General features: G+C 41.4%; 1 protein-coding gene across 1 annotated transcript in view; it reads right to left on the bottom strand.

Annotated features, from left to right (window-relative positions):
• Positions 1 to 26,911, bottom strand: part of DNAH8 (dynein axonemal heavy chain 8) — a 129,896-nt gene that overhangs the window by 73,863 nt on the left and 29,122 nt on the right. Inside the window, exons 18-40 of the mRNA XM_081186333.1 lie at positions 23,145 to 23,332; positions 22,087 to 22,167; positions 21,521 to 21,637; positions 20,865 to 20,981; positions 19,309 to 19,453; positions 17,423 to 17,535; positions 16,815 to 16,921; positions 16,311 to 16,419; positions 15,818 to 16,004; positions 14,562 to 14,758; positions 13,876 to 14,002; positions 12,184 to 12,419; positions 11,985 to 12,089; positions 11,083 to 11,196; positions 10,270 to 10,332; positions 7,609 to 7,709; positions 6,356 to 6,493; positions 5,120 to 5,360; positions 4,489 to 4,688; positions 3,025 to 3,178; positions 2,740 to 2,903; positions 608 to 710; positions 2 to 106 (exon numbers count right to left, since the gene is read on the bottom strand). Coding sequence (XP_081042459.1) covers positions 2 to 106; positions 608 to 710; positions 2,740 to 2,903; positions 3,025 to 3,178; positions 4,489 to 4,688; positions 5,120 to 5,360; positions 6,356 to 6,493; positions 7,609 to 7,709; positions 10,270 to 10,332; positions 11,083 to 11,196; positions 11,985 to 12,089; positions 12,184 to 12,419; positions 13,876 to 14,002; positions 14,562 to 14,758; positions 15,818 to 16,004; positions 16,311 to 16,419; positions 16,815 to 16,921; positions 17,423 to 17,535; positions 19,309 to 19,453; positions 20,865 to 20,981; positions 21,521 to 21,637; positions 22,087 to 22,167; positions 23,145 to 23,332 — 3,212 coding nt within the window. The remainder of the gene's footprint in view (position 1; positions 107 to 607; positions 711 to 2,739; positions 2,904 to 3,024; positions 3,179 to 4,488; positions 4,689 to 5,119; positions 5,361 to 6,355; positions 6,494 to 7,608; positions 7,710 to 10,269; positions 10,333 to 11,082; positions 11,197 to 11,984; positions 12,090 to 12,183; positions 12,420 to 13,875; positions 14,003 to 14,561; positions 14,759 to 15,817; positions 16,005 to 16,310; positions 16,420 to 16,814; positions 16,922 to 17,422; positions 17,536 to 19,308; positions 19,454 to 20,864; positions 20,982 to 21,520; positions 21,638 to 22,086; positions 22,168 to 23,144; positions 23,333 to 26,911) is intronic.

The following is a 26,911-nucleotide window of genomic DNA, read 5'->3' as shown; positions in this document are numbered from 1 at the left end:
CAGGAATTTTTTCTCCTTCTCTTGATATGACTGCCATTATGCGATCATAATCCTTTGGATGAAATTCCACTTCATTTATGTTGTCCGATAAACCAGGCAAATGTGGCTGAAAGAAAAATAAAATCCATGAATGCATGTAGCATTCTAGCCAGGACATTTTCACAAATTAGCTTATTTTTGTAAATGAGCACAAATTCTGAATTAAAGAGAAGAGCAAATGATGTTGATGGCCAGATCTCAACATGGATTTCTTCCCACCATGGGAATTTGCTCCTTGGTAAACAGCTGCTTTCAGCCAAAGGTTATTTGAATTTATAGGAGAGTTTCCAATAGGAAGTGACAAGAGGGAGCCATGCTGGAGTGATGAGAGTATAGTAGTTAATATGCAGGAATTCCTGGAATTCATCCTAAGTCTGGCTATAACAAGAGCCTCTATTTTCCAAGATATGTTGAACCATTTCAATTAAACTAGCATAAATAATGCTTACAGTACTGACTCCTTTGCACTGCAGTTTTAAAGGTACATGAAGTACACAAAATCAGAGCTGTTTCAAATTTGTTCTGCATTCAGTAAATACTATTTTTCCATATATATGTTGGAACCTACCTGAATAGTGTGTGAATCACTAGCTTGTCCAAGTATTTCCAGAAGAGCAGGGTCAGAGATAAAAAAGAATCTGGGAAACAGCAATCTTTTCTTTTCCAAATATCTTTAATAAGAAAAGAGATTTATTTCAGAAAATGTTTTCCCCTCCATTTTTCGAAGTGCACTTACTTGGGAGTTTCAAGCAAATGTAGGTAATATCAATCCAAGATGTAAATTTGCCAGTGGGGCAGAGCTACTATGCTAACTTTCGGGTAGGTGAGTGTTTACCAGGAGGGAGGGAGAAGGGATGAAGCAGCAGAGGGGTGGGCAAGGTGCAGGTGCACCAGCAGAGCCAATCCAGTGTTTCTGTTGCACTTTGGTGACCTCTCTGCCACCTCCCCATTCTGGTAAGCGAGCCACCTACCAGGTAGCAAACTGCTTCTGATCAATCCTATGCAAAGGATGCATAGCAACAAATCTCAGGATTGCATGCTGAGTTTCCAGTACCCACAAAAGCTTGTGCCATAATCAAAGTTTTAATATTTAAGATGCCACAAAACTCCTCATTGGCTTGGTTTGCAGCAGAGTTAACATGGCGACTCCTTTGGAAATTCTCATGCCCATCTGTGGGCTTCAGAAGCCTAAGACCTTCACAAGTTGAACTTGGAAATGCTTCTGGAGCTACTGCTGGTTTGTATTAATTTCCTGGGTCAAAGTTGCTTTGCTGCTCTTCTTGCTCTGCTCCTCTGCATTATAACAAGCTTCTGCCCTTTCTGGCCATTATATCCACTTTCCTTTATCTGTGCAACTTATGGGCATCCAGATTATAGACCCAATTTATGCTTCTAGCTCTTGCCTACTCCCAATTCTTTTCTTGCCTTAGGAAGCCTTTCCTCATGTAACATGATCTTGCTAGTAGTACCACTATCTTTTTCCTTTCACAACCACCTGACTTGATGACTTCTACTGGACTTCTGAACTCTGCAATCCTGCTTTTGCCCTCCCCATGCTAAGGGGGTTCTCTCATTGCAAGCACATGACAGTTGCAGTGCCAGGAAATACAATGAGGTGGCAGCATCCTTTGCTCTTCAGGTATCCATAGAAAGCACACAACAAACGGGTGCTGGTGAGAGTTTGAGATGGCAGCAGGGTTTCTCATACCACATGCACAACACCCTAAAGGCCTTGGGAGTTTGCCTGTTCCCCATTTCTGGTAAGAAGATGTAGTAAGTAAGTGATGGAAGAGGGATTTATGATGCAACTGGGCCAAAGCTGCTCTGTCCCATTGCCTCACATCCAATGCTACTTTAGCTTTTGCATATTGTGGTACATGCTAATGGATGATAAATCAGTGTTCACTGATATTTATTCTCAGCCTGCATAAACAATAATATTGAGACTCATTCAGGACCATTTGTAGTTTCAGTTTTTTGTGTGTTTTTTACTATTTATTCCCGCTCCCCACCCCCACCCGCCACACATTCTTTTAAAAATACCCATCCCAGCTGCTGCCTACTGCCCAACATCACCTATGGCCATGCTTGACCTTAATCAGGGAGCTACAGATCTAAATTTCTCCAGCTTCTCCCAATTCCTAAAATTCTGATACTAGAAAATTAAAAGTATAAAAAGTGAAGCATGGGTGTATAGAAGCCTAGATTTATGGGAAGATCTACTATAAACAGAAGAAAATATTCCTGCTTTTTACTTTCCAATCTTATCTGTGCTTTGAGCCATAACTTAGCTTTGGCAATTGACTGTCTGGAGTGAATTAATAAAAATATGCAAGACTTGAGCAGTAATTATTTATTTGCAAAGTGATTTTTATATTATTATTATTCTGATTTCTTTTTACCAAACTAAAAAAGTATACCAAAGACCATAAGCAAATTTACATATATGGGCCTAAACTCATAAATCTGCACTGAGCATGCCAGCTACACATGCTACAAATCAATCCCCTAAAATCTCTTAATAACTTCCCAAAACGCCATTCCCAGAACTCTCCCCTTAATACCAAACACGAAATGACACTAAAAATTAAGAAGCATGCAATGTTAATTAAAACCATAAAAAGTTAATTAAGATGGACTATTACTTTGACCTAATTTAAAAGGATCAGGTTTTTTTCAAAAAGTTTGTAAACTTTGTACCCTGTCAACGACTTCTGGCACACTTCCAACTGCTCGTGTAAATGTGGTAAAAGCTGCCCCATAGTCTCGTCTCCAACACAACAGTTAACTACATTGGGGTTTTCATGAGCTCGCTGCATTATTTTTATCCATGATTTGTCAATGTTTTGAAAACGTTTTGCTTCCTAAACAGAGTAAATGTAATGGAAACATGAATGAATATTATGTCATTCTAAAGTGCAAACTACTGTTACGCAGTTACATTTCAAGATCAATATTTACATAACTGAACCATGATAGAATTACCTGAGGTAACTGCTTGGCAATATCTCCACCTACAAAAACAGCTTCAAGATAAACCCAGAGGTTTTGCACAATCAACCATTCTTCAATTATATCACTGGAGGTACTAAGTTTGAACACCCAGTTCTGAATCTCTTTTTTAAAAGGTGCATTGTATCTGAGAATAGGAGACAAGAAATAGTAGCATGAAATTCAAGAGCGACCCTTTTCACAATATTATTGTTACTATATTCTTTTAACAACTGTTCCCCCCCTACACACACACTTTAAATATCTCTATTTGGTAGTGCCTTGGTATAGACATAATGCTGTCCATGGAGTCACACAACCCTTTTTTCTCTTCCCTCTTCCCCGCTCCTCGAGTTTTGTGGTTCAGCCGTGGTTCAGCTTTACAACTGTAAAGGTGTTGTGGCCTTGTTCGCACGTATTGCTAAGCCAATCTGTGACTTGGCGTGAATCAGCAAGCATGCTGGCGCAGTCAGAAAATCAAGACTGCTTGGCTCTTCCCCTGCTGCTGCCATGATACTGAGAGCTAAGCCATGGTTTGGCTTAGTATTATGTCTGAACCAAGGTTCATGGTTTGCTTCCCTCAAACCACAAACAGAAAGCCAAGAACAAACCTTGATACAACTTGTGATTTACCTGGAGTGAGGCAAACCATGAGTCTTTATTTGGACATAACGCTAAGCCAGATCGCAGCTTAGCTCCCACTAGTAGCTGAAGGAGGGGAGGAGTGAAGCATCTATGATTTTCTCAGTATGTGCCAACATGCTTGCTCACTCATGCTAAGCCATTGTTTGGCTTCATGTAACCTGTGAACCAGGACTATGGCGAACTCTTGTTAGGCCCAAACCACAGGATGCAACCATACTTAGAAGTAGGTTTTTGTAACTGTGGTTTAGACTACCTTAGTGATAATGTTGGTGCAGATGAAATACTAAGAGTTTGCTCCAAAACTGAAAGAGAGAAGGGGAGGACACTTACAAAAGAGGGGACAAAGAGAGAGGGGTGTGCACATCTGCAAGCTTCTCCTAATCGCCTAACTGTGATAAGGTAACTAGGCACTGTTACATTTGCACCAAGCTGGTATTGGTGGCTGTAGCATCCTACTGTCCTGGCCATTGCTTAGGGTGGAGAATGGATAGTAGATGAGCACCTTGTCTGACCTCAGAGAGAACAGCTCCAACTCTGTGGCCAAAATTACTCAGGTACCATGAACGTACTTGCCTGGGTACTGTGTCAGTTGTCTTGGTTAAATAGGGCAAAAGGGTACTGTCTCTCAGCCACAGTTGGAGAGAAGTGAGAAATCACTGGACTTTTTGTTAATATTGTTTATTATGTCTTTAAATATTTATGACTTGTAAGGTGCCTTGGAAAAAAACAATATCCTGAAAGGCTGGATATAGAGAGTTGTAAGAATGAGACAAAAATGTTAATAAAAACATTCTACAAAATCTGTGAAACTACCTGTTACTCATCAAAGAGCCCAGGATCATTAAGCTGTCCTCCATCAGTGTAATAATTTCAGCAGATTCTGTTCCCTTGAGAAGTAGCTCTCCTCTTCCTTTGAATGCTGAAAAACTCAAGACCTGATTTGCCCAACTGTCAATTACTTGAGCTAGCTTAGCTTCAATATCCTTTTCTTTTATAGCAGATATACAGATGTCCTGCAAAGAAAGAAAGATCCTTAATTTTTAAAAATATTGATATGCCAACTGAGGAATCTCAATAAAGACACCTTACTTGTGCCCATGTTTAGGTATACCTCTTTTGTGTACTGACACAAACATTGCTACACATGAGCAAAGAAAGGCATACCTTCTAGGCCAGGGGTTCCCAATTGGTGATCCATGGACCCCAGTGGGTCCTCGTAACCCACCCAGGGAGTCTGTGGTGCCATTCACATAACAAAAACTACCATAGAGATATTAAAATTTTCAGAAGTAGAGGATCCATGGCTTGGCCTTTGAAAAACAGGTGGTCCACAATACTTAGCTAATTGGGAATGACAGTTCTAGAGCATGTTCACTGACTCTCAAACTGCACCTCAGTCTGGCATTCTCTTTCAATATAAAAATGCAACTGTATGGAAGACTACCTCAATGTCATCTTTATGCTTGAGAAGCGGTGCTTCCATGATATTCCGAAGGCAAAAGGAATCTGATTCCACATCAAATGGATGCCCAGTTGTATCAGAAATACGGTTCCAGTGTCTCAGTTTCATTGCTTTATTAGTCATCATTTCCAGCAGTGGGCAGGACTCACTGAAATCATCTATTCTTTTCTTAAGATCTAAAAATGCTTGCCAGTCTTTGAGCCCCTTAGGTAGTTTGCGGCACCTTTCATTGAAAAAAATCGAACATTTTACTATTTTAAACCTAAAATGTGCAAATATCTTAACAGAAACAAAACAATAAGCTCATTTTTGAAGAAGAAAAACTTCTAAAAGCTTTCCTAAAAACAATTGTATTTGCATCCTAGAGGATTTCATGCTTGGGATCAGACAGAGCAAGTTCTCTAAAACTGGAACCACAGCTTAGAAGGCATTGCTGTGACTACCTGCTGATGTTGCTTCCCAGGTGTTAGGAATCTTAGGCAGGACTGATCCTGCTTACTTTAAGAGATGCAAAGGCTCATACTGCTAAGGTATGCTAGAAAATTCCACCAGAAATGGAAATGGGAGCAGAAATTGTCACTACAGTGGTGCCTCGCAAGACAAAATTAATTTGTTCCACGAGTTTTGCCGTCTAGCGAATTTTTCGTCTTGCGAAGCACGGTTTAAACGGCTTAACAAAGTCGCAAGACGTTTTCGTCTTGCGAAGCAAGCCCATAGGGAAATTCGTCTTGCGAGGCAAATCGCAGACGAAAAAACCTTTCGTCTAGCGAGTTTTTTGTCTTGCGAGGCATTTGTCTTGCGAGGTACCACTGTATTTGTATATTCGTCCAAGGTCAATAACAGAACTTGCACAAGGAAATACTGGCTTTTGCAATTGTCGTTTTTAATTCCCCAAACAGTACATAAATAACCATGTCATTTTCTGCATTTTTCTGACATTTGTCTTACGCTGAAATGCATCCAAATTACTCACATAATTAATTATGTAGTGAATTACATTAGTTTCAGCCATAGGCAACAGGGGAAGCAATGGCACAGGTTTTAGCAGAAGAAAAAATGAATTTGACCAAACTGCTGGAGGCAGTGGAAGACAGGAATGCCTGGTGTGCTCTGGTCCATGGGGTCACGAAGAGTCGGACGTGACTAAACGACTAAACAACAACAAAAATGTACATAGTGTGGTGGATGGTTTGCAAATCATGCAGAAAGTAAGCTCACCTGTTTTGAAACTCCAGAAGTTCAGCATTAATTTTTTCAATATCTACATCTCCCCAGAGAATTTCATAATACCCACTGATATTATTCATCACAGTATCGTACAATCCATACAGTTTTTGAAGCAAACTTAGCTCCTTCCTGCAAAAAAAAAACACATCGTGATGGAGCCACTAGCATACCTTCTATTTGTAAAAGTGGGACGTTGGTGGTGCTGTGGTCTAAACCACTGAGCCTCTTGGGCTTGCTGATCAGAAGGTCAGTGGTTCGAATCCCCGCAACGGAGTGAGCTTCCATTGCTCTGTCCCAGCTCCTGCCAACCTAGCAGTTCGAAAGCACGCCAGTGCAAGTAGATAAATAGATACTGCTGTGGCAGGAAGGTAAACAGTGTTTCCATGTGCTCTGGTTTCTATCACGATGTTCCGTTGTACCAGCAGCGGTTTAATCATGCTGGCCACATGACCCAGAAAGCTGTCTGCGGACAAACACCAGCTCCCTCAGCCTGAAAGCGAGATGAGCGCCGCAACCCCATAGTCGCCTTTGACTGGACTTAACCGTCCAGGGGTCCTTTACCTTTTACCTTTACTTTGTAAAAGTGCAGCTGATTTAATCTGAACTATGATCAAAATAGTGGCCCCCCTGGGAGAGGCACAGATTTATCCCAAGGGGTTCACAGATTGGGGCAGGGAGAGTGGGGCGGGGAGAGATTTTAGCCTTCAAGACTTAAGATTTTTTCCCCATGAGGCAACTGAGCATCAGGGTGCTGAATTCCAAAAACACTGAGGAGAAGAGAGAATCAGCTGTGCTGGTACACACATACACCTGCTGCCACATTCACGGGAATGTAGATTCCAAGATGCTTATACTAAAAGTCTTCCAGCCTGCTGCCCAACTTCATTCTGTTAATATCTTACACAACTGTGGTTCCAGTTCCCAAATCTAAGCAAAAGCTTTCTACAGCTGATTTTAACTGCTCATCTCTTAACACCCCTTCTGCCTCATCACTCCCATGACTCACTTTTGATTCTGCAGAACAAACATCACATGCAAGACACATCTCATAGCTGTCCCTCCTTCTTTATTTCCTCCTGTGATTCTTCACATTATAGCAAGTTTTCAGAGGAGCTGAGTTCTGAAGATTATATATAGTGTCCCCAGTGTACAAATACAATATTGTGCAAATGTCTCTCCCATCATTAAAGCCTTCCTACAATCCTTAACTTATTCTGGCAGGTAGAACAATTTTCCACAGTTACCTGATTTTATGTAAAACTTCATAGTCCGTGACAGGCAATCCAAATAGCTGCTCACCAGATGAATAAGTAATAAATTTCCTCCAGAGCTCATCAAAATTGGCCTAATAAATAACAGAAATTAACAAAGGATTTAGATTATGTAACACAAACATAGCTATCCTTTACTACATGCATATCCAAGACAAGTCCCTTGGGCTTCGTTCTCATATGAGAAGTCTGGGGATTAGATCAGGCATAACATAATGTTCATGATGCACTTTGTACGCATGAATGTATTACTTGCAGATCTCTGTGAATGCCAATTACACAGGGCCAGTTCACTCTGGCATGCTAATCATTTGATGGCTGAAGCAATGTTTTTCAATGAAGTTGGTTCCTGCATTCAATAGCTATGAGTTGTCAAGTATGGAGTAATCAGGTGGCGAGAAATCAACTACTATATATGCAATGTTTAGGTTAACTAGGCCATCAGCACTTCCTTATATTGGTTTGGATACTGCAGTCATGTGATATCTTCTTATCAGAAATGCTTCATGTGATCAGCATTTAGATTTATTATATTTTAAAATGTTTCTAGCCCACTTTTCTGTTTAAAAAGCCAATGTCCACAGTGGCTCACAAATTAAAAGAAAGCATGAAAGAAAATAACAGCAACAACAATAAAGCAGCTAGAGATTAGTAACAGAAAAACACAGCAAGAGAAAACATAACAACTAATCTTCCCCTTGTCTTAAACAAAGCTTTGTGAGGAGAAAGATGTGAGAGGAGATGGAGAGGGAGTTATGAAGCTTGTGTGCATTGGCTGAAAAGATGCTGTCACCATATCACCTCCCCAACCTTTGAGAGCAGGCCATAGGGGATGCAGAACCTGCCTCGGATTAAGACCTAAGAGAGTGGAGGACAGCTCAGAGTGGAAAAAGTACTCCTTAAAATACCCTACTCCCAAGTAATTTAGGTTTTAGGTCCTAATACCAGGACTTCAGGTTGGGCCTGGAGCCCATGTAGTCAGCATAAACGACCTTGGTTCCCTACAGTACAGTCACATGCACAAAGTCCTACAAAACAACTGGGGGGAAACAGGGAATTCGAAGTCTGCTGGTATAATATGTGGCAAATACATGTGTGTGAAAAGGCTTGGTGAATCAATATGATCATTAGCTATAACACAGAAGTGGTTGGCAATGTCGCAGGGATCTCATTGCCTGTATCACTGCTGTTTACTAGGAGGGGGAGGGTCAGCATGGTGCAAATGCAATGGTGAGAGCACAGGATTGACTCCTCCAGTGCATTTGCATCGCGACAACCTCACCCTCTACCTGCAAGTAAGCTGCAGTAATGTGGGTGATAAGTCAGACAAGCACCACTACTCTACCAACTACTGCTGCCATAATCAAACAATGTCTGAATTTACAAATATGCAGAAAGGGGGGGGGGGCGGCTGCACACTGCACTCATGTTCTGATAGTAGGCTACCTTGTACTGTTTGATGAGCTCTTCTTATCTTTCACAGAGTCAAACAGCTACACAAGATTTAGGGCAGTCATTTGACAGTGCCATATAAAAGGTTAGTCTCAAGGTTATCATAATGAGAATCAAAACAGCAAGAAATACAATGGCATAGGCCCCGATAAATGAAAAGTAGAAAATGTTTACAGATTAAAAACTCTTATGGGACTAAAGCTCAGATATAATGCAATACTTCAATAAAAACAATATGGTGTATAACTAGTTAGAATGAAGCAAACCGTCACGCAAAAATTGTTTTGGCTCCCCTTGTTTCAGAGTGGGTGCCTATAATACCTCACGCTTCAGGTGGGCCCCCAAAAGGATTCAACCTTTCTTTTTAAAATACATTTCCAAGTGGTTTTTAGCTGTAATTTTATAAGGGAATATGAAAAATGGATTACGAATAGGTAAAAATTTAATGTTACAATATTTTAAGATTAAAGACTAGGATAAATAAAGAGGGGAAGGATTTGCTGAACTAACAAATTGAACTGGAATACAAAAAAGGGAGGCGTGAGGAGGTCCGGGAAACAAGCTAATGAAAAATAAGTAATGGAAAGATTGAGGGGTTTTTTTTAACTGTTTTTCATTTTGTGTTTTTCTTTTTTTCTTTTTTCTTTTTGTAATATCTTAAAAATTTTAATAAATATCTTATAAAAAAAATACATTTTCAAAGACAAAGCAAAACATGTGATGCAGTTACTGGAGTGTGTGAGTCTAAAACTGGGACTGAGCCTGAGGGGAATAACTGAGAGGCAACAGAACAACTTGCATCAACAAAAGGCAGGTGTGTTCTAGAGAAGTCAGTTTACTTCCCTCAGTTTGTCATTCCAGTCTTTGACCACAAGGCAAAGCAAGATCCCTGGCTAATGACCTTAACCACCAATGGGAGAAGGTGAGATATAAATGTAATTGATTAATTAAGGCACTCTGGGAGGCTTTTTTGATTGAAGGCAGGTAGAAATGCTCTAAATAAATAATCCGTAAGTGAAGGCAAAATATTCTAGGGCACTACTGAGAACTGTACTGAATAAGGTGCCCACCAGTGTCAATGTTCTGAAGAGTTTAACAAATCAAAAAGAAGGGTTGCTGAATCATCCATTAAGGCCTACCCAAATACCACACCACTCAGTTTAACATCTTAAACATTCTTACCTGAAATATCTGCAATCTGTTGCTAGCTTCTTGAGGTGGTGTATTTGGAACCATGGGTCCCTCCTGTAATAGGCAAAATGTAGCCAATAATTAATATATATTTAAAAAATAACTCTGAATCCTATGCCCCACTCAACACACATAGATATCACAAGGACTAGATGAATTTCATGTTATACATAGGAATGCATGTGGAATTTGATTTCCATAAATTCCAATGCAAACTGGTCTGATTATCTCCCATAGCAGAATACAACTATCTTTCAGATTGTGCACTTCTCTGAATTTTGGTGCCGCTCTTGGGTAAAAAAAATACTTCAATACATTAAAAATAAATAGCTGTAAAATAAAATAAACTTAGAGATGCATATGTTGCGATAAAATATACATTTAAATCCGTATTTTTGGAATTTATTTATATCCCAAAATGATTTTAATGCAATTTTTTAAAAGAAACACCTGCAGATGAATGTAGAAAAAGGAGAGAAGTTTATTAATTTATTAATAAAGGAATGCAAAACTGATATAGGCTGCAAACAGACTGACCTGTCCATCATAAGTTATAAGCCTTCATGTATTAGACTGCCTATAATACATATTCTAAAACAGAACAGCAGAATTGTTTTTGACTGGATATTATAATTTCTGCTAAAACCATATGTGACCTAAATTTAATTTTTTCAAACCACTTGCTTTTTCTTAATCATAGTGGTTTGCTTTGTTCAACACAAGACAAAGTTAGATGAGACAGTTTACTTATGTATAGTGTGAGATATATATGTGTGTTCTCTGCAAACTGTTCAAATAAATTACCATTTCATATGCTGTTTCATAGCTCGACACATCCTCACGGAAAACCTCAACAGCCTCCAGTAGCTGGCCCTTAAACTTGGGCTGCACTTGAATCAGCTCATCTTGAACACTGGCCTGCAATATAAATGGATGTTCAAAAACTCCAAGAAAGTAGCGCCCGTACAGTTTCAACTTCATCTATTCAAATGTGGATGGGCTGCCCTCCAACTCTAGGACTCAGACAGCAAATGTCAGTATGACGTAGAAATAAACTGGTTTACAAGTTGCCTCTTCAGGATTCCAAAATACATGGAGCAGAAGAATTACACAGAACTAAAAAACAACCAGGTCTGTATCATGTAGAAAGAAGATTTTGAGAGCATCATGGGCCAAAAGCAGCTTAGTCAGTGGAGTACACTGATGGAACCCAGCTGGTTCCCCCACCATTGTGTCCATCCCACACTGTCTTCCCTATTACCTCTCTCCTCCCCAGAAGTGGCAGTGACCAGGCAGCTGGAAAGCAAATGTCTACCACGCTGGGCAGGTACTACTGTCATGGGTGCATGGATGAGGAGCAAAAGTTCAAGTTCAAGTTCAAGTGAAAAGTCCTGGAAGATCATAAAGGGAAGGGATATGCATCTTGTAGCCATGAGCCAGAAGAGGTAACTTGGTTTGGAAAGAAATGTGAAACACGGCTATTATCATAGAATTGTAGAGTTGGAAGGGGCCACAAGGATCTTAAAACAAACAATTGAGGAACACAAATCTCCAGTCCAGAAGCACCATAGAGATCCATAAAGCAGGATTGTTGATCTTGGAGCACAGGCCAGATGACCTTATACACTCTAAACTGATACTAATGAACTTTAATGAACTGCCATTAATTAATTCTCGTATAAAGGGTGTATGTTTCATATACTTACAGCTTTGCTTTGCAGCTTTATGAAAGAGTACCGTAATGTATCAACTCCTTCTGATTCCTCTTTTGTCACTTCAACTTCAAATCTATTTAAAATTGTATAAGCTTCCTAAAAAGAAACAAAGCAAAGAACAGAATGCCTCACAATTCATATAGTCAAAAAAGCAATGCCAACCCCAACTCTTTGTTTTTTTTAAACTTACTTCAATGGGCCCCATAGTCATATCCATTTCTATTTCCTTGTCTCGTATATGAGCCAGCGCTTCCATAGCAAATCTGACATCATCTAAATCTCGAATTGGTCGAGATAGTTTTTTCAAATATTCTGCTATAAATGTTATCATGTCTTGCATTTTCTTCTTGTACTCCTCATTTAAATAGCGGCAGAGTAACATTTTCCATGCTTTAGCTTCAATTGAGAGAGCCAATTTCATTGGTCCTATGGAAAAATTACAGTCTCTAGATCATACTGTACACAGAAAGCAACTACCTTTTGCATGTCACACATTGAAAAGAAATTGCACAGACAAGTTTAAAACAAAACAGCCTAGTCAGCAAAATTACAACCTTTAGGCTGTGACCCAAAAAAATTCTGCAAGTAGTTTTCATGCCAAAGGGACTTTGGATTTGTATTTCCTAACCAACAGCTTTCAGAGGAGTCTCTTCGAAATGAAGGCTGTGCCTCCTTCAGGCATGGGTCTACAGGATGCAGCAGAATCTCAAATCCACAAGCGGAAACTTAATGAGTCTTTCCTGTTCAGTTTGTGCTAGATGATCAAAGCCCTGCTTCTTTAGGTTTTGGTTATAGTTAGTAAAATAATATATGTTATTACATTTTCATGCTTTAGTCTCCCTTTGATCTCCTTAACAGAGCCCCCTGATGTCAAGTATCTAATTGGAGTTATGTAACAATTAGAGCCAATAAATTCAGTCATGGAGGGAGGGGATGTTTCCACTGTGTAATTATTTCCTATAACAGGGCTAGAACTTAAGAATCAAGAGAAGACCTAGCAGTGCACAGAGGTTATCCATCACATGTTCCAAGAATGTGCAAAGCGGCATGTAGGGCTGCCTGTGCTGGCCCTGCCCACCTCTGCCTTCAGACATTGGACGGACAGTATGAAGAGGAAACCTAAGCACGTTCAGCTGATTGTGCATAGCCTCTTCCATCCTCAACTTGAGGTCTCCGTCGCATGGAGCTGTCGGGGTGCTCAGAGCTCCCCAGCCTCTCCATATGTTCACAGAGCACAGTTCACAGATACAGTGGTACCTCAGGTTAAGTACTTAATTCGTTCCGGAGGTCCGTTCTTAACCTGAAACTGTTCTTAACCTGAAGAACCACTTTAGCTAAGGGGGCCTCCTGCTGCCGCTGCACTGCTGCTGCCACGCGATTTCTGTTCTCATCCTGAAGCAAAGTTCTTAACTTGAGGTACTATTTCTGGGTTAGCAGAGTCTGTAACCTGAAGCATATGTAAACTGAAGCATATGTAACCCGAGGTACCACTGTAATAACTTCTGTATTGGACTTTAGAGATGAGTGGGTTATTTCCTAACATTATATGGTTGGTTACTGGGTTATGGCATGATCTTTAGTCTGCCTAATAATTGTAGTACAAAGTAAAATTTCCACAAATGCCAGATTTGTGTTGCTATAACAAAATTTCAACTCAGTGCTATGGCTGTAAAAAAAAAAATATTAAGGCATTTCTCTAGGATGGACAAAAGACAATCTGAAGACCTAGAAACAACAGGAAAAGATCAATTCAAGATTGCAATATCAACTTACAATTGAGACAGCTATTCCAAGCACTGCTCAGAAAAGCAAATAACTTGTTGCCCCCAAAGTGACAATTTATTTTCCTGCACGTTGCACATAAAGAAAATGGTTTTCATACCTGTATTCAGTTCAATGGGGCCAACAGAAATTGTAGGTTTTAAATCTTCTATCTCTTGTTCAAAGGTAGCGTAATGAAGAATCTCTGACCTGATCTCAGTCAGAGATGGGTTACTGGCTAAAAATTGCTGTAAGCAGTTGGAACGGATTATTAACATGAATTATTTTATTCTGTTAAAACAGTATTCAGTATTGTAGTGTTACTTCAAAGGCTACATAAGGAGTGTGACACATCCATATAGCAGCTACATCAGAGCTGCAAATAGCAGCTTGCCCAGGACATATTGCACTTGCCTGCATTGAGTCCCCCACTCCAAATCCTGCTCTCCATGGATGCTGCCACCTACCAACTACCAGAATAACCCAGGAGCCTATTCCACTCGCTTAAAGTCAAGATTCACATTGGGAACAGCCCTGCACTTCAGTTTTCAGCCCACAAATACAATACAGCACTTATGTTCAGCTCCTCAAGCAAACCTTTTCCCTTCTGCTTTCTGGTAAAAACTGTGAATGTTGTTATATGAATAGGGTAGGATTTGAGGGGATTCGTGTGAGTCCAGGTCATCTGCACCCAGGGGACACTGACACATAAGAGACCCTATGCACTAGCTTTTGAACCATGAACCAAGTTGAGTAAAAAGAAATGTGGTGCGTAAAATCACAATGAAGGTTCAGAATTCAGTTTACCTGAACTTTTGCATCCCTGTCTTCTGTCCACAGAGCTTTATATTTTTGAAAGTCTTGCAGCGCTTCACTAGCTGCTTTCCGTACAGAGTTTACCGATGAGGACAGAAGCACAACTAACTTGGAAATATCTTTGTGTTCTGCCACTCCTGGATAGAAATTTCTCAACTTTCTTGCAGGATATGTCTCTTCTGGTGTTTCTGAGAAATATGGTTAACAACATAAATTCTGTAGCCTCTCTTTACACTCCCCTTCCATATATCAAAGCAGAGCAAAAATGTAAACAGCAGAAATCTACACTAATGAATATGTATTTCTTATTGAGCATAATCCGTAAAAAAAAATTCACTGAGATTTAACAATTTTTTAATTTTTTTTTATTTAATAGACCGGGTTACTACTTTACATTTCCTGGATTGTGCTCTCAGAATCTATTATACTTACTTATGTATTTCTGAGAAATACTTGTGTTTTTTGTTAATCCCTCTGGCACTCGCCAAGGCTTATTTCTTTATCTGGAATATATATCCTTTGCCTACTAATCAACGATATCAAGGGGGCTTGCAATATAGTCAATGTACAATAAGGATGACAGAGGACCTGAATACATTTGTTTAGGATAATGGTCCAAATATCCTCTCTTTAGATATACACTTTTCCCTTCTTCCCTCGCTGGCTGGCAAGCAAGCCCGTAAAAACAAGGGTTTTGGCCACACGCACACACAGCAAATGTAAGTTGCGCTAGACAACTCTCTAAGGTATGTTCGGGTTTGTGGGGCAAAAAGCAACACCATAGCCAGAGGATGCACCAAGTCCCCTCAGAACACACCCTTTCTGCTCTCACTAGTTCCGCAACCCAAGAGGTGGTATCTAGTTGGCCTTGCTCATTGCTGGGGTCAGACTTTTTAAAAATTAAAGTGGCAGGAAGCTAAAGTCCCAGTTGCTAATGGCGCCACTGCTCTTTTGCCATGGTGCTACTGGGTTGTTTTCAGGGGTCATTTGGGTCCCCTGGCCTGTGCAGGATCCTCTGGGGTGCACAGGATCCTAGACCCGAGAATCAGAAGTTGAACAGGTAATACATAAGAGGGGGTGTTTTATCCACAACACAATGCACATGTCACTTAAAAATTGGGCATTTCACAGTATAAATGCCCAGCTGGAAGTAGGCTGGGTTAAGTGTAGCTTTAAAGAACAGTTTTGAAATTTTGGAAGAAATGGCACTTTGTAATGGAAAAGAGGAGCAGAGGCTACTAACTTACTTTCTTCTTTTCTCGCTTTCCCTCCTATTGAGCTGGGTGATGCAGCAACATTGCTTTCCAGGGTGGTACTGGATCTTGGCGGGTGGTGCAGCTGTCCCCAGTGTGCCACCCCACGGCTTACATCCAGTGTCAACTGAATCATGCGGTTGATGGCTTGCTGGATATCATCCAAACTAGGCACCATTACCTATGTAGAACACATAAATGCTTTCCATTAGACACAATGCAACTGTCTTAAACCCAAATGTAACTCTCTTAAACCCAGACACAGTTTGGCAAGCTTTTGCCGTCAGTAGCCCATAAGCCTGTGAGTTCTCAGCAAGAAGCTCTGGGTAATCTCATTTTAAAAAATTAAAATCATCTCTAGTTTTTGTATGTGAGTTGTATACTACTTCATCCAAATCTTCAAGAAATTTATTGAACAGCACTGCAAAAGTTAAGATAATCAGAAGAAATTAAGGAGTTCGCTTTCTTGATTGCATAAATCACTTACAACATTTGGAATAGCTAAGTGCACTTCAGCTTTTAGAAATGTAATAACATCTTCGGGTTTAGTAGTTGCTGTCTGAGGTAAATAGGGTGGTCGTCCAAATGAGCTGGAGCTGAAAAAGAAACAGGAAATGTTTTATTGATATGCCACTACAAAATGCCAAAATTGTGGGGGGGGGGCGGACTGGACAGAGGGCACGCCAAGAGGGTTCTGTGGGGCAGCAAGGGGGAGGTTGAAGAGAGGAAGGGGGAACATCCTGCTCTTCCAAGACAGGGAAAGTCTGGTCAATTGCTGTGTTTGTTTTCTTATGCCAGTGGCAAAAAAGTACTAGCATTTTGTGAGTTGTGAAGGAATAAGACTGAGTCTTGTGGGAAAAGAAAATCCACTTCAAGATTTGAGAAGAAAACTTGTTCAGTTCAGTTCAGTTCAATTTATTGTGTTTAGTGAGCAGCCATTACAACCTGTGTGGAATTTTCTTCACCACACAAAGCCTCTTTTACCACATACCTTGAAACAAATATTCGCTTTTTAAGGGCATCCAAGGATAATCGAGTAGCTTTCTGTAGGCTGTCCAGCAACTGATGACTAAAATATGCAACTACTTCTTTGCATTCCTACAATTAAAAAGAATGTGTTCCTGTTAAATATATCCAGAAAACAGCCAACACTTTATCTCTCTTCTCTTTGTTTCTTCAAACCAATAGATCAGTTATCTAGGTATTACTGAGTTGATCACAGGGGATTCTTGTGAGACAAAATGAGATTTGACTTAGAATCTTCTTACGTCCAGTAAAACACCAGACCAGGAAACTCACACCTTGATCCTTCATGGTACAGATCCTGCTTTGCCCTTCTATCTGCCCCAAACCCTGGGACTACTGAACTTGCCCTTGCTTGACCTCAGTGATGGCCATTCCCATAGTTCAGGACAAAAGACTGCAATCCCACTCTCACTTCTAAGTACCCCCAAAAGAATGGAGAAGGGAGGAAAAGCTAAATAACATTTGAAAATTGTCTGTACAACTTGTGTAATAACTTTGCAAATAATTTTCTGTTCAGTTTCAGTAATGTGCGTCCTGCACTATATATCCGGTTACTCATTTGCAATGGAATACCTTTTTAAACTCATCTTCCTTCTCACTGTCCTCAGCGTCTTCACTACTAAGGATACCTGAAGATGCAGAGGTCTTCTCGTCTGATGAACTTCCAAATGCTACATGCTTCCCTTCTATTGAAAATAAAATATAAAATAAATTTAATATAGTTCATTCAACTGATAGTCCTGTGCAGAAGTTCATACCAAACACTGTACATACGATGAAAGGGAAAGGATTACTGTCAGCTATTCATGCACTAAGACCTACTTTTTCCATAAGATTTTGCATACGTAAAGCACAATACATATAGGCCTCATCCCTGCAACCAATACACTACAAAATTGAGGTTAATAGGTCATGTAGGTCGAGCCTTTGCACACTGGGCCCTATGTATATAAACCCCTCCACAAATGTTAGTTCAATCATATAAAGGTCAGACAAAAACTGGGTAGGAACAACATGGGAGGCAGGCAGGCCACATTCACCCCAATCCGATTTGCCATTTTCCCTTACCTATATTGCTCTAATATTCCAGAGACCATTTCACCTTGGAGACCTATTTTTAACATGATAAAGTCAGTGTATTACACCCAGGAATTAGAAGCGGGGTCCAGGCATCCCACAAACCTATAATGATACTTTCCAAGGCTCAAGCCCTTCTCTCGGAACAAAACCATTCCAGGCAACCTGCCCTTCAGAAAGAATAGAGAACTTTCCCAGTGGCTCCTGCTGATTTTGATTGCCGAACTAATCAGTTTTCAAGTTGTCTACCCAATGCACATATTCTGCTACCAGAGATCTTAAATTCTTCTCTGCCTGTACTAGAAGAAATGTCACTTCTGACTGCAGTGCATGAGATTTCATACCCCAATGAATGATATGTGCCTTTGTGGTGGCATAGTCCAGTCTTATCATCACATATGAAGCTTCATCCATGGTACAGAGTGCTACAATGCCAGTCTTGCCACCTAAAGTTCTAACCAATTTAAGCTTTGACTTGTGACATACTCCATGCACCCTGTACCATCGGTTCTCAGCAGCATGCACTGCAGTCTCCAGACTTGTGTCTAGCAAGGCACCCAGGTATTGTACGTGATGTGTTGGTATCACCTGACTCTCTGTTGCAGTCATGAAAAACCCATAGTCCTCTGGTCTCAATACACCAATGAAGGAATGATGACTAGATCATGATGTTGTCTAAGTAAGGGTACAAATGTATCCCTACCTGCTGTGGATAAGCCACAACAGTCACCATGATCTTTGTGAAGACCCCAGTGCCCACTTGAGAACAGCTGGTCTCAAGTCAGGCACTGAATAGGAAGAAGTGTACTGAGGATTGCATTGCAAAATGCCTATTTGAGCTCCAGCCTGGATAAAGAAGCAGGCTCCTAACAGATCACAAATCTACCAGTCACTGCTGGTGTGATGAACCAGGAAGGCAGGCAGGCAGGCAGGCTGAATTGGGTGGGGTGGCAGAAAGATGTAATGAGGAACAATAACAACAGTGTACAGGCTACTGGCAGAGCATGGGAGTGCAAGGGATGGAAGCTCCTGTGGAACATGCACCAGAAATGATATCTGTTTTTTAAATATTATTTTTTATATTTGTATCACTACTTTTACAATACTGTTCTGCTGTTTTTATGTAGTATTTTTGGATACTGCATAGAGATTTTTAAATTTGGAGCAATTTAGAAATGCTTTTGAATAAATAAATGAATGTCACATTTGAAGCATTAAAAAAACAACCTTCTTATAATCATTGATAGTAAGAAATCTTATATATTCATCTAATCTTGGACAAAGAACACACACCTCACCGAGAAAGGGAAAAGAAAATGTGCATAAATAATGTAACTACTTGGGTTTTGTTGAACATTTCACACAGGGATATAAAAAAATACCTTGTGCTTGAAATTTTCTCACAGATGGTTTTTTAGTACGCTTAACTTCGTAAATATGCTCAAATATAGATATCAGTTCTTGCACAGCATCTTCTATGTGTCTGCTTCTGTTGTTTAATATTTCAGCCCATTCCTTGGTGCATACCTGTTCATGATATACAGGAAGAATGTTTACAACACTGGGGGGGGGGGATCAGAACACTCGGCGATGGTAGTAATTCCGTTAGTTAATACAGTGATACCTCGGGTTACATACACTTCAGGTTACAGTGGGAGGCTCCATTAGCTAAAGTGGTGCTTCAGGTTAAGAACAGTTTCAGGTTAAGAACAGACCTCCAGAACGAATTAAGTTCTTAACCTTAGGTACCACTGTACCAATATTATATCACAAATGAAAACTTATTTTGAAATGTATTTAATTACTTATGGTTACAAAAAGTGACACATTTTAACTCTGATCTACACATATCACTTCTGAAGATTCAAAAGCAATAATCTTATATTTACCACTACCAGTATTTTAATATTATCAGAATATGAAGTGCTTTAAACCAGAACAAATCATCTGGCCTTAAAGTTTGAACAATCGGTCTTATTAGATATTATTATTCAAAAAGATCATATTCTTCAAAAAATATCATATAAGGAATGAGTTCCTATGGCAACTGTGGAGGTTTCCCACCTTACAGGAACCTACTCAGTTGCTGAACCCAATACGAAGATCAATCCTAGACACCCAAGACATCTGTTGCTTCACTCAGGTAATACGCAAAACACACACCTAAGACAGATTTTGCCATAATTTTACTTCTTAAACCTGAAGTTTCCAAACTATAGGAACATGGTTCCAAGGCAAATTAGCAGCCCAGGTGAATGGAGAAGTTTGATATTGCTGTGGATGCCAACAAAATCCTACAAGTCTTCCCTCTCCTCTGCCTTAACAGGTATCTCATGTTGTAATATACAGTTACTGACTCACACTTGAATGCCTAAAAGGGTTAACGTGAGACCTGAGATCACTTTGCCAGTGTGGGTGTGGCTTAGTTCAAGGGAAGCAGAGTGACAGCATCCAGCTCATCTGTCTCTCCCCAGAAACCAGTGTAGTTTACTTTTTTCATTCAAATCCAGCTCATGCAACCATGTAGCTTGAACCAAGTGACAAGGTACCCGAAGGGTTGGAATAACCCTGAGAGTTTTGGCACAAAGCTACCTAAGAGTCTCAATACACCAGCAACCAATTTTTAATGAAATTTATTAAGAATAAAAAATAAAGGAAGAGGACGAATGGAAGATGCAGAATGTTGCTTCAAGAAAATAACAACAAGAATCTTTTAGTTCAAGTCTATATAACTGATAGCTACTTAGGAACAGGATTCTGGTCTACTCGTGTATAAAGTAGTAGCCCTGATGGTCAGGTGAGATGAGAGGCAAAGGAGGGTATGAGAACTAATCAGTAATGTTGTTGCATGCTCACACACACAATCAATCAAAGTGACAAATAAAAATGTCTATTTGGAAATATATTTGTTCCATTAATTTTTTTAAATTGTGGTTACCTCATTGCGTGCAAGTAAATCCTCCACTTTTGTTGGACTTTCTGGTAGTATAAGTAATAGGGTATTTGCCATATCTTTCATTGTTAAATCAATCTGCATTTCGCTTAAGTCATTAATCTGTTAAAAAAAAGGGTAGTTAATAACATGCCAATGTCTTTCAAGGGTTTCCACAACAGTATTATTTCGGGAATCCCATATATTTTGATTTTGAGGGGCAAAAACCTAACTCACCCAAAAACATCAATGAAGTTAAAGTACAAGGGCTGTGATTCAAATCCACACAACTAGTTTCACATGCCCACAGAATTTGAGCCCCCACCCCCGCTTTGCCCTTGTCTTCACATGCATGGGAAGTCCCTAGCTCACTAAGGGTTTGAGACCCACTGGCTACCCTCACCTGGTTTAGCTGGCCAGTCCAAGCCATTCCTGGGCTCTGGCTGCAGTCACATGCTGATAGCTTCTAGAAGCCACAGGTGAGTGCTGAGTGCAGGATGGGTACCAAAGGTGGACAAACTACCCCAGAAGGAACACAATGTGTCCCATACCAGAGGTACTACTCTTCCCCTAACACTCCATACATCCCAAGCTGATGGTGCAATATTAGCAATAAAACAACAACAAAAATCTGTTGAACACATGTTCAAAATCAGGTTTACCTTCTTCAAAAGCTGATTAAACATTTTTATGACTTCATCAACTTCTTGGAAGAAGCTATCTAAAGTCAAAGATGACCAGGTTAAAATGGTAAGCCCTTGCCTCAGCACAGATTCTACCTACAGAAAGTAGGAAAAAAGACAAAGACAGGAAAAATAGGCATTTATTGTGAATGCTATAGCATATAACAAATCATAATGATAGTCAAGTATTTCACTAAGGGTCAGTAACATTTTGAAGCCTTTCTTTATTATACTGTGTAAAGTTAAATATAATAATCATAAACATTTTCTCCAATCCTAATAAATTTATTCTTAAGCTCACAAACATGGAATCATCTTTAGTTTCTCTATTCTCTCCTTTTGTCTAATTCTACAATATCTATATATATTTTTCAAATCAAAATCTGCAACAGATCCCCTGTGGATTAGTATAAAGTCCTGGATTTGTACAGTCTTAATGCCACCTTTGAAGAACTCAACAGAGAGGAGGATAGGTCAAAACGAGAAGAAATGGGCTCTATCTACTGCTGCCTTACATGCCTTCTATGCTACCAGCCACAACTCACCTTCTTCATTTTGGGTGCCATCAAATTGACAAAGACAGTGGGTACTTCTTGACACAAATTTTCATAGCAGTGTAGAATATTCTGAGATTTAAAACAAATATTCAATAGCTTAATGAATTTTAACAGAATTTACAATGTGACTGCGCAGTAGAATATCCCAAAGCCCTCAGCCAAATTTTGGAAGAGTTAGAAGGTACTTCAAAGAGATGTTTGGTTCAACTTTCTGCCGATACAGCAAATCCTCTAATAAATAATTATCTGCTACTGTCCGTGGCTGCCTGTTGCACTATTGAACAGCATGTATGTCCTGTTAGGAAGTTCTTCCTAATGTTCCTGTGTATGCTATTTGAAAGCACAAGCCATTCAAAGAAAAAAAAATAGGTGAGGATTTACTGAGTGCCATGTGCTTGGTGGCTTTACTGACAGGAGTATCACAAGTATTAAGAAAGATATTTCTCCTCAGACAAAGAGCTCTGACCTCTGATGATTCAAAGAATCTGCAAATAGGACATTTTACACTTTCTCACTTAAAACTTCAGACATGAAGTTCTCTCCCCATAGCCAGTATTCCACCACAGAACCACACATAAGATTAAGAATTGGGCTGCAGGTGTTCTCTATAAGACACATTTCAGTCAGCCTTGCCCTATTGGCTTAGAGTCAAAATAGACATGACAACCAGGCTCTATCTTTAATTTTTAAAGTCTCTCTATAGTCACCCCCCCCTAAAAAAAAAGCTATGATTTTTAAGAGACAAAGAGGTACATTCACACATCTAAATCATCATGCCTATTTTTCCATTATCTAGGCAATTGTGTTTCTTAGTTGGAGACATAAAGAAACTGATTCAGAAATAGATTTCAGAACAGTAGTCATGCAGCCATGTATACCTTGACTCTGGAACATTTCCTGCCTTGGGCATTAGGTGGCACCAACTGCCAACGTACCCACCTACCTGATGGCCTGACACCCAAGGAAAACAGGCTGACATGATGCCAAAATCCAACCAAAATTGCACATTATTTAGAAAAGAATATATATCATCACCGTTTGCCTACCTCCAAGCTTAATTTGTTTGCCTTAACATGGCTTTCAATCTTAACTATCCTCTTTGCCTCTTCGGGCACATCTAGTCCCATTTTTATCATGCATTTTGTCTCTCGAACAATCTCTAAAATCTTGGGGTCAAAATTAACCAAAAGCTTTCCAGTTTCAGGATGACGAACCAAGAGTGTAACCTGCAATGCTGAAATTAAATTGGGGTTTGGGGAAGACATCATAGAGTTTTAGTTCCATTTTTCTATCACACAAAGTCATGATGTTGCCAAGAGCCAATCTGGCAAGTGCAAGGATAAAGTCTTTGTGCGGCAGTTTGGGTGGTCGCCTATGCAGTGTGACAACAGTGGGGGAAGCCAGTGAGTGGGCGAATGGGCAGGTGGTTCAGCAGAACAAGTGAACAGGCAGACAGTGTAAGTGGCCCCCGCAAGCCTTTATTATTTATTGTTATTGTGAGGGTTTGATTAGCTGCTTGTGCGTGAAAACGTGCTCCCTCAGAGTTTGTGCGCCCCCACAAACCTCCGTGTGTGACGGAGCTCCTCAGACATGTCTGCTCTAGTCACTAGTAGAGTCCGACAGTGGTTGCCTGCGGAAGCGTTTCCAGCAAAGAAGTTCCTTAACGGAAACGCGTCTCCTGGACTCACGGCGTGACAGTTTCCTGCGAGGTATGGGTCTCCCTATGGGAGACTCCGATACCTCCCCACTGTTCTCGCTGGAAGCCTCCCTGAGCCCTCCCTCCTGCTCGCATTCCCTCAGAGACCCACTCCTCCCCCTGCTGGTCCCTGCTTCAGCAGTTGAGTCTCTTTCATCCTGCCTGAGTCCCTCCACCACCTGATGCTCTGATGGCAGTTCCCTGACATCCACTTCCCCTCCAGGGCCCCCCTCACCCCCTCCCAATTCCTCCCCCCTGGGAGGTGAAGGGCTAAAACCCCGAAACGAATCTTCCTCATCTTCTGACGTCTCGAACAATTCTCTCCATCGATCGTCGTCCTGGCCAGCTGAATCCTCCTCCTCTTCAGAATCTGGGAACCCCTCCAACTCCTCTTCCTCGTCGGTGGTGGCAAAGTATTCCCTTCGGAACCTCGCTACAGGCTGAGGTTTACGTGGGAACCTCTGATGAAAAGTCTCTATTAAAACCTCGTCATTGACATCCTCTGCCCTAACCCAGGTGTTTTCCGACTCCGGTTCCCCTTCCCACATTACCAAATACTCTACTTGATCTCCCTTCCACCTGGAATCGAGGATCTCCGCTACATGGTAGCTGTGTTCCTTCTCCTCCATTGCTGGTCCCCTAGTGACCCTCCCCTCACTGTCTCCTCTATACGGTGACAGCAACGACCTGTGAAAAACTGGGTGCAGCTTCATGTGGTTCGGTAACCGGAGCCTGAAAGCCACTGGATTGACCTGCTGTATGACTTCAAACGGACCCAGCCTTTTGGGTCTTAATTTCTTACAACCTCCTTTGAATGGCAACCCTTGGGTTGACAGCCACACCTGGTCCCCCACCCTGATGCTTTCACCTTCCCTTCTGTTTTTGTCTGCTTGCCTCTTATATTCCTCCTTAGCCCTGTTTAAGTTGAGTTGGAGCTGGCGATGGATCGCTTCCATTTCTTCCACGAACTGTTCTGCAGCTGGAACGCTCCAGTTCTCCCCCTCCCCCCCTGGGAAGGCTCTGGGATGGCACCCGTGATTAGCCAAAAAGGGGCTCATCCCCGTGGACACGTTCTCTGCATTGTTGTAGGCAAATTCTGCCAACGCCAGCTTCTCCACCCAATCATTCTCTCTGTCATTAACATAACACCTCAAATATTGTTGGAGAACCCCATTTGCTCTTTCCGCCTGCCCGTTGGTTTCAGGATGACGGGCCGTCGAGAAATTAACCTCTACATGCAGTAAGCTCATGAGCTTCCTCCAGAACCTGGAAGTAAATTGTTTCCCTCGGTCTGAAACCACCCTCAAGGGGGCGCCATGCAACCTAAACACATTCTCTACAAACAATTTGGCGGTTTCTTCTGCTGTAACCGCATGTGAGCAGGCTATGAAGTGGGCCATTTTAGTTAACAGGTCTACTACAACCATGATGGCTGTTTTCCCTCTGGACCTTGGCAGATCAGTCATGAAATCTATTGCCACTGCTTCCCACGGTCTCTCAGGTGTGGGCAGTGGTTCTAATAAACCAGCCGGCGCCTGCCTCTCCCCCTTGGCTCTTTGGCATTGTTCACACCCTCTCACATACTCCCGCACATCTTCCCTGACCTTGGGCCACCAAAATTCCCTGGTAACCAGCCACATGGTTTTGTGTTGCCCAAAGTGCCCTGCTGTGGGGCTATCGTGCAGCTGCTTGAGTACTTTCTCCCTCAATTCCCCTTCAGGTATATATAACGCTCCCTTATAATACAATGCCCCATTTCTCTCCTCAAAACCACCGGGTTTGTCTTCCTCCCCTCTGAGATCCCTGAGTTTCCCCTGGGCGTATGCATCCTGCACCGTACCCTCTACCAATTCCCTTTGCCCCACCAAAGTCGCCCCACACACCCAGCGGTCCTCTGGAATGATATGGGTTTCTTCGGGTGCTCCCTCCCCCTCCAAATATTCAGGTTTGCGTGAGAGAGCGTCCGCCCTAACATTCTCTGGGCCTGGCACATAACAAATCTCAAAGTTAAATTTGGAGAACTCTTGGGCCCATCTCAACTGCCTTTGGTTGAGCACTCGCGCCGTTCTCCAGTACTCTAGATTTTTATGGTCCGTGCACACTTGCACTTTATGTTGTGCACCAACTAGCAGATGCCTCCATCTCCGGAACGCCTCATGAATAGCAAGCAGTTCTCGGTCGTACACCGTGTAGTTCCTCTCGGATTTGTTCAGCTTCCGCGAGAAGAAGGCACACGGACGCCACTCCGACTCCTCCTTCCCCGGCTGCAGAAGAAGCACCGCCCCTATGGCTCTGTCAGATGCGTCTGTTTCAACCCTTAGCTTCTTTCGTAAATCCACATGCAGAAGTTGTTCTTCAGAGGCGAAGGCCCTTTTCAGTTCCTCAAACGCTCGCTCCGCCTCCGCCGTCCATACAAACTTCTTCTTACTGCTGAGACAGTCAGTGATGGGCGCCGTCAGATGGGCGAAGTTGCGGATGAACTTACGATAAAAGTTTCCAAACCCTAGGAACCTCTGCACATCCTTCTTGGTTTTGGGTGTTTTCCATTCCAGCACTGCCTGTACCTTGCCGGGATCCATGGCCAATCCCTTGTCTGACAGGCGGTACCCCAGGAATTCCACCTCCTTGGTATGGAACCGACACTTCTCCAGTTTGACCCACAGCCTGTTGGCTTGCAGTCTGCTCAACACTTCTCTGACGTCTCTCACATGTTGCTCCTCATTCTCAGAATACACCAACACATCATCTAGAAAGGCAACGCAATTCTTGTAGAGCAAAGGGCCCAGCACGTGGTTCATAAAAGATTGAAAACACGCGGAGCCTGCTTGTAATCCAAATGGCATAACGAGGTATTCAAACGCCCCCAAAGGGGTAAACATGGTGGTTTTCCATTCATCCCCTTTCCTTATGCGTATCAGGTTGTACGCCCCCCTTAGATCCAGCTTTGTGAAAATCTTTCCCTTCCTCACCATGGTCAAAATATCATCAATTCTGGGCATAGGGAACGCCACCGGTTCAGTCACTGCATTCAGCCGCCTAAAATCACATACAAGTCTCGGCTTGTCCGCATTTTTTTTGTCCACAAAGAACACTGGGCTCCCCCCTGCTGCTTTGGAC

Source organism: Podarcis bocagei (genome assembly GCF_964188305.1).
Source record: "Podarcis bocagei genome assembly, chromosome: 3".
NCBI lineage: Eukaryota > Metazoa > Chordata > Lepidosauria > Squamata > Lacertidae > Podarcis > Podarcis bocagei.
This window is presented reverse-complemented; position numbering and strand designations above follow the sequence as displayed.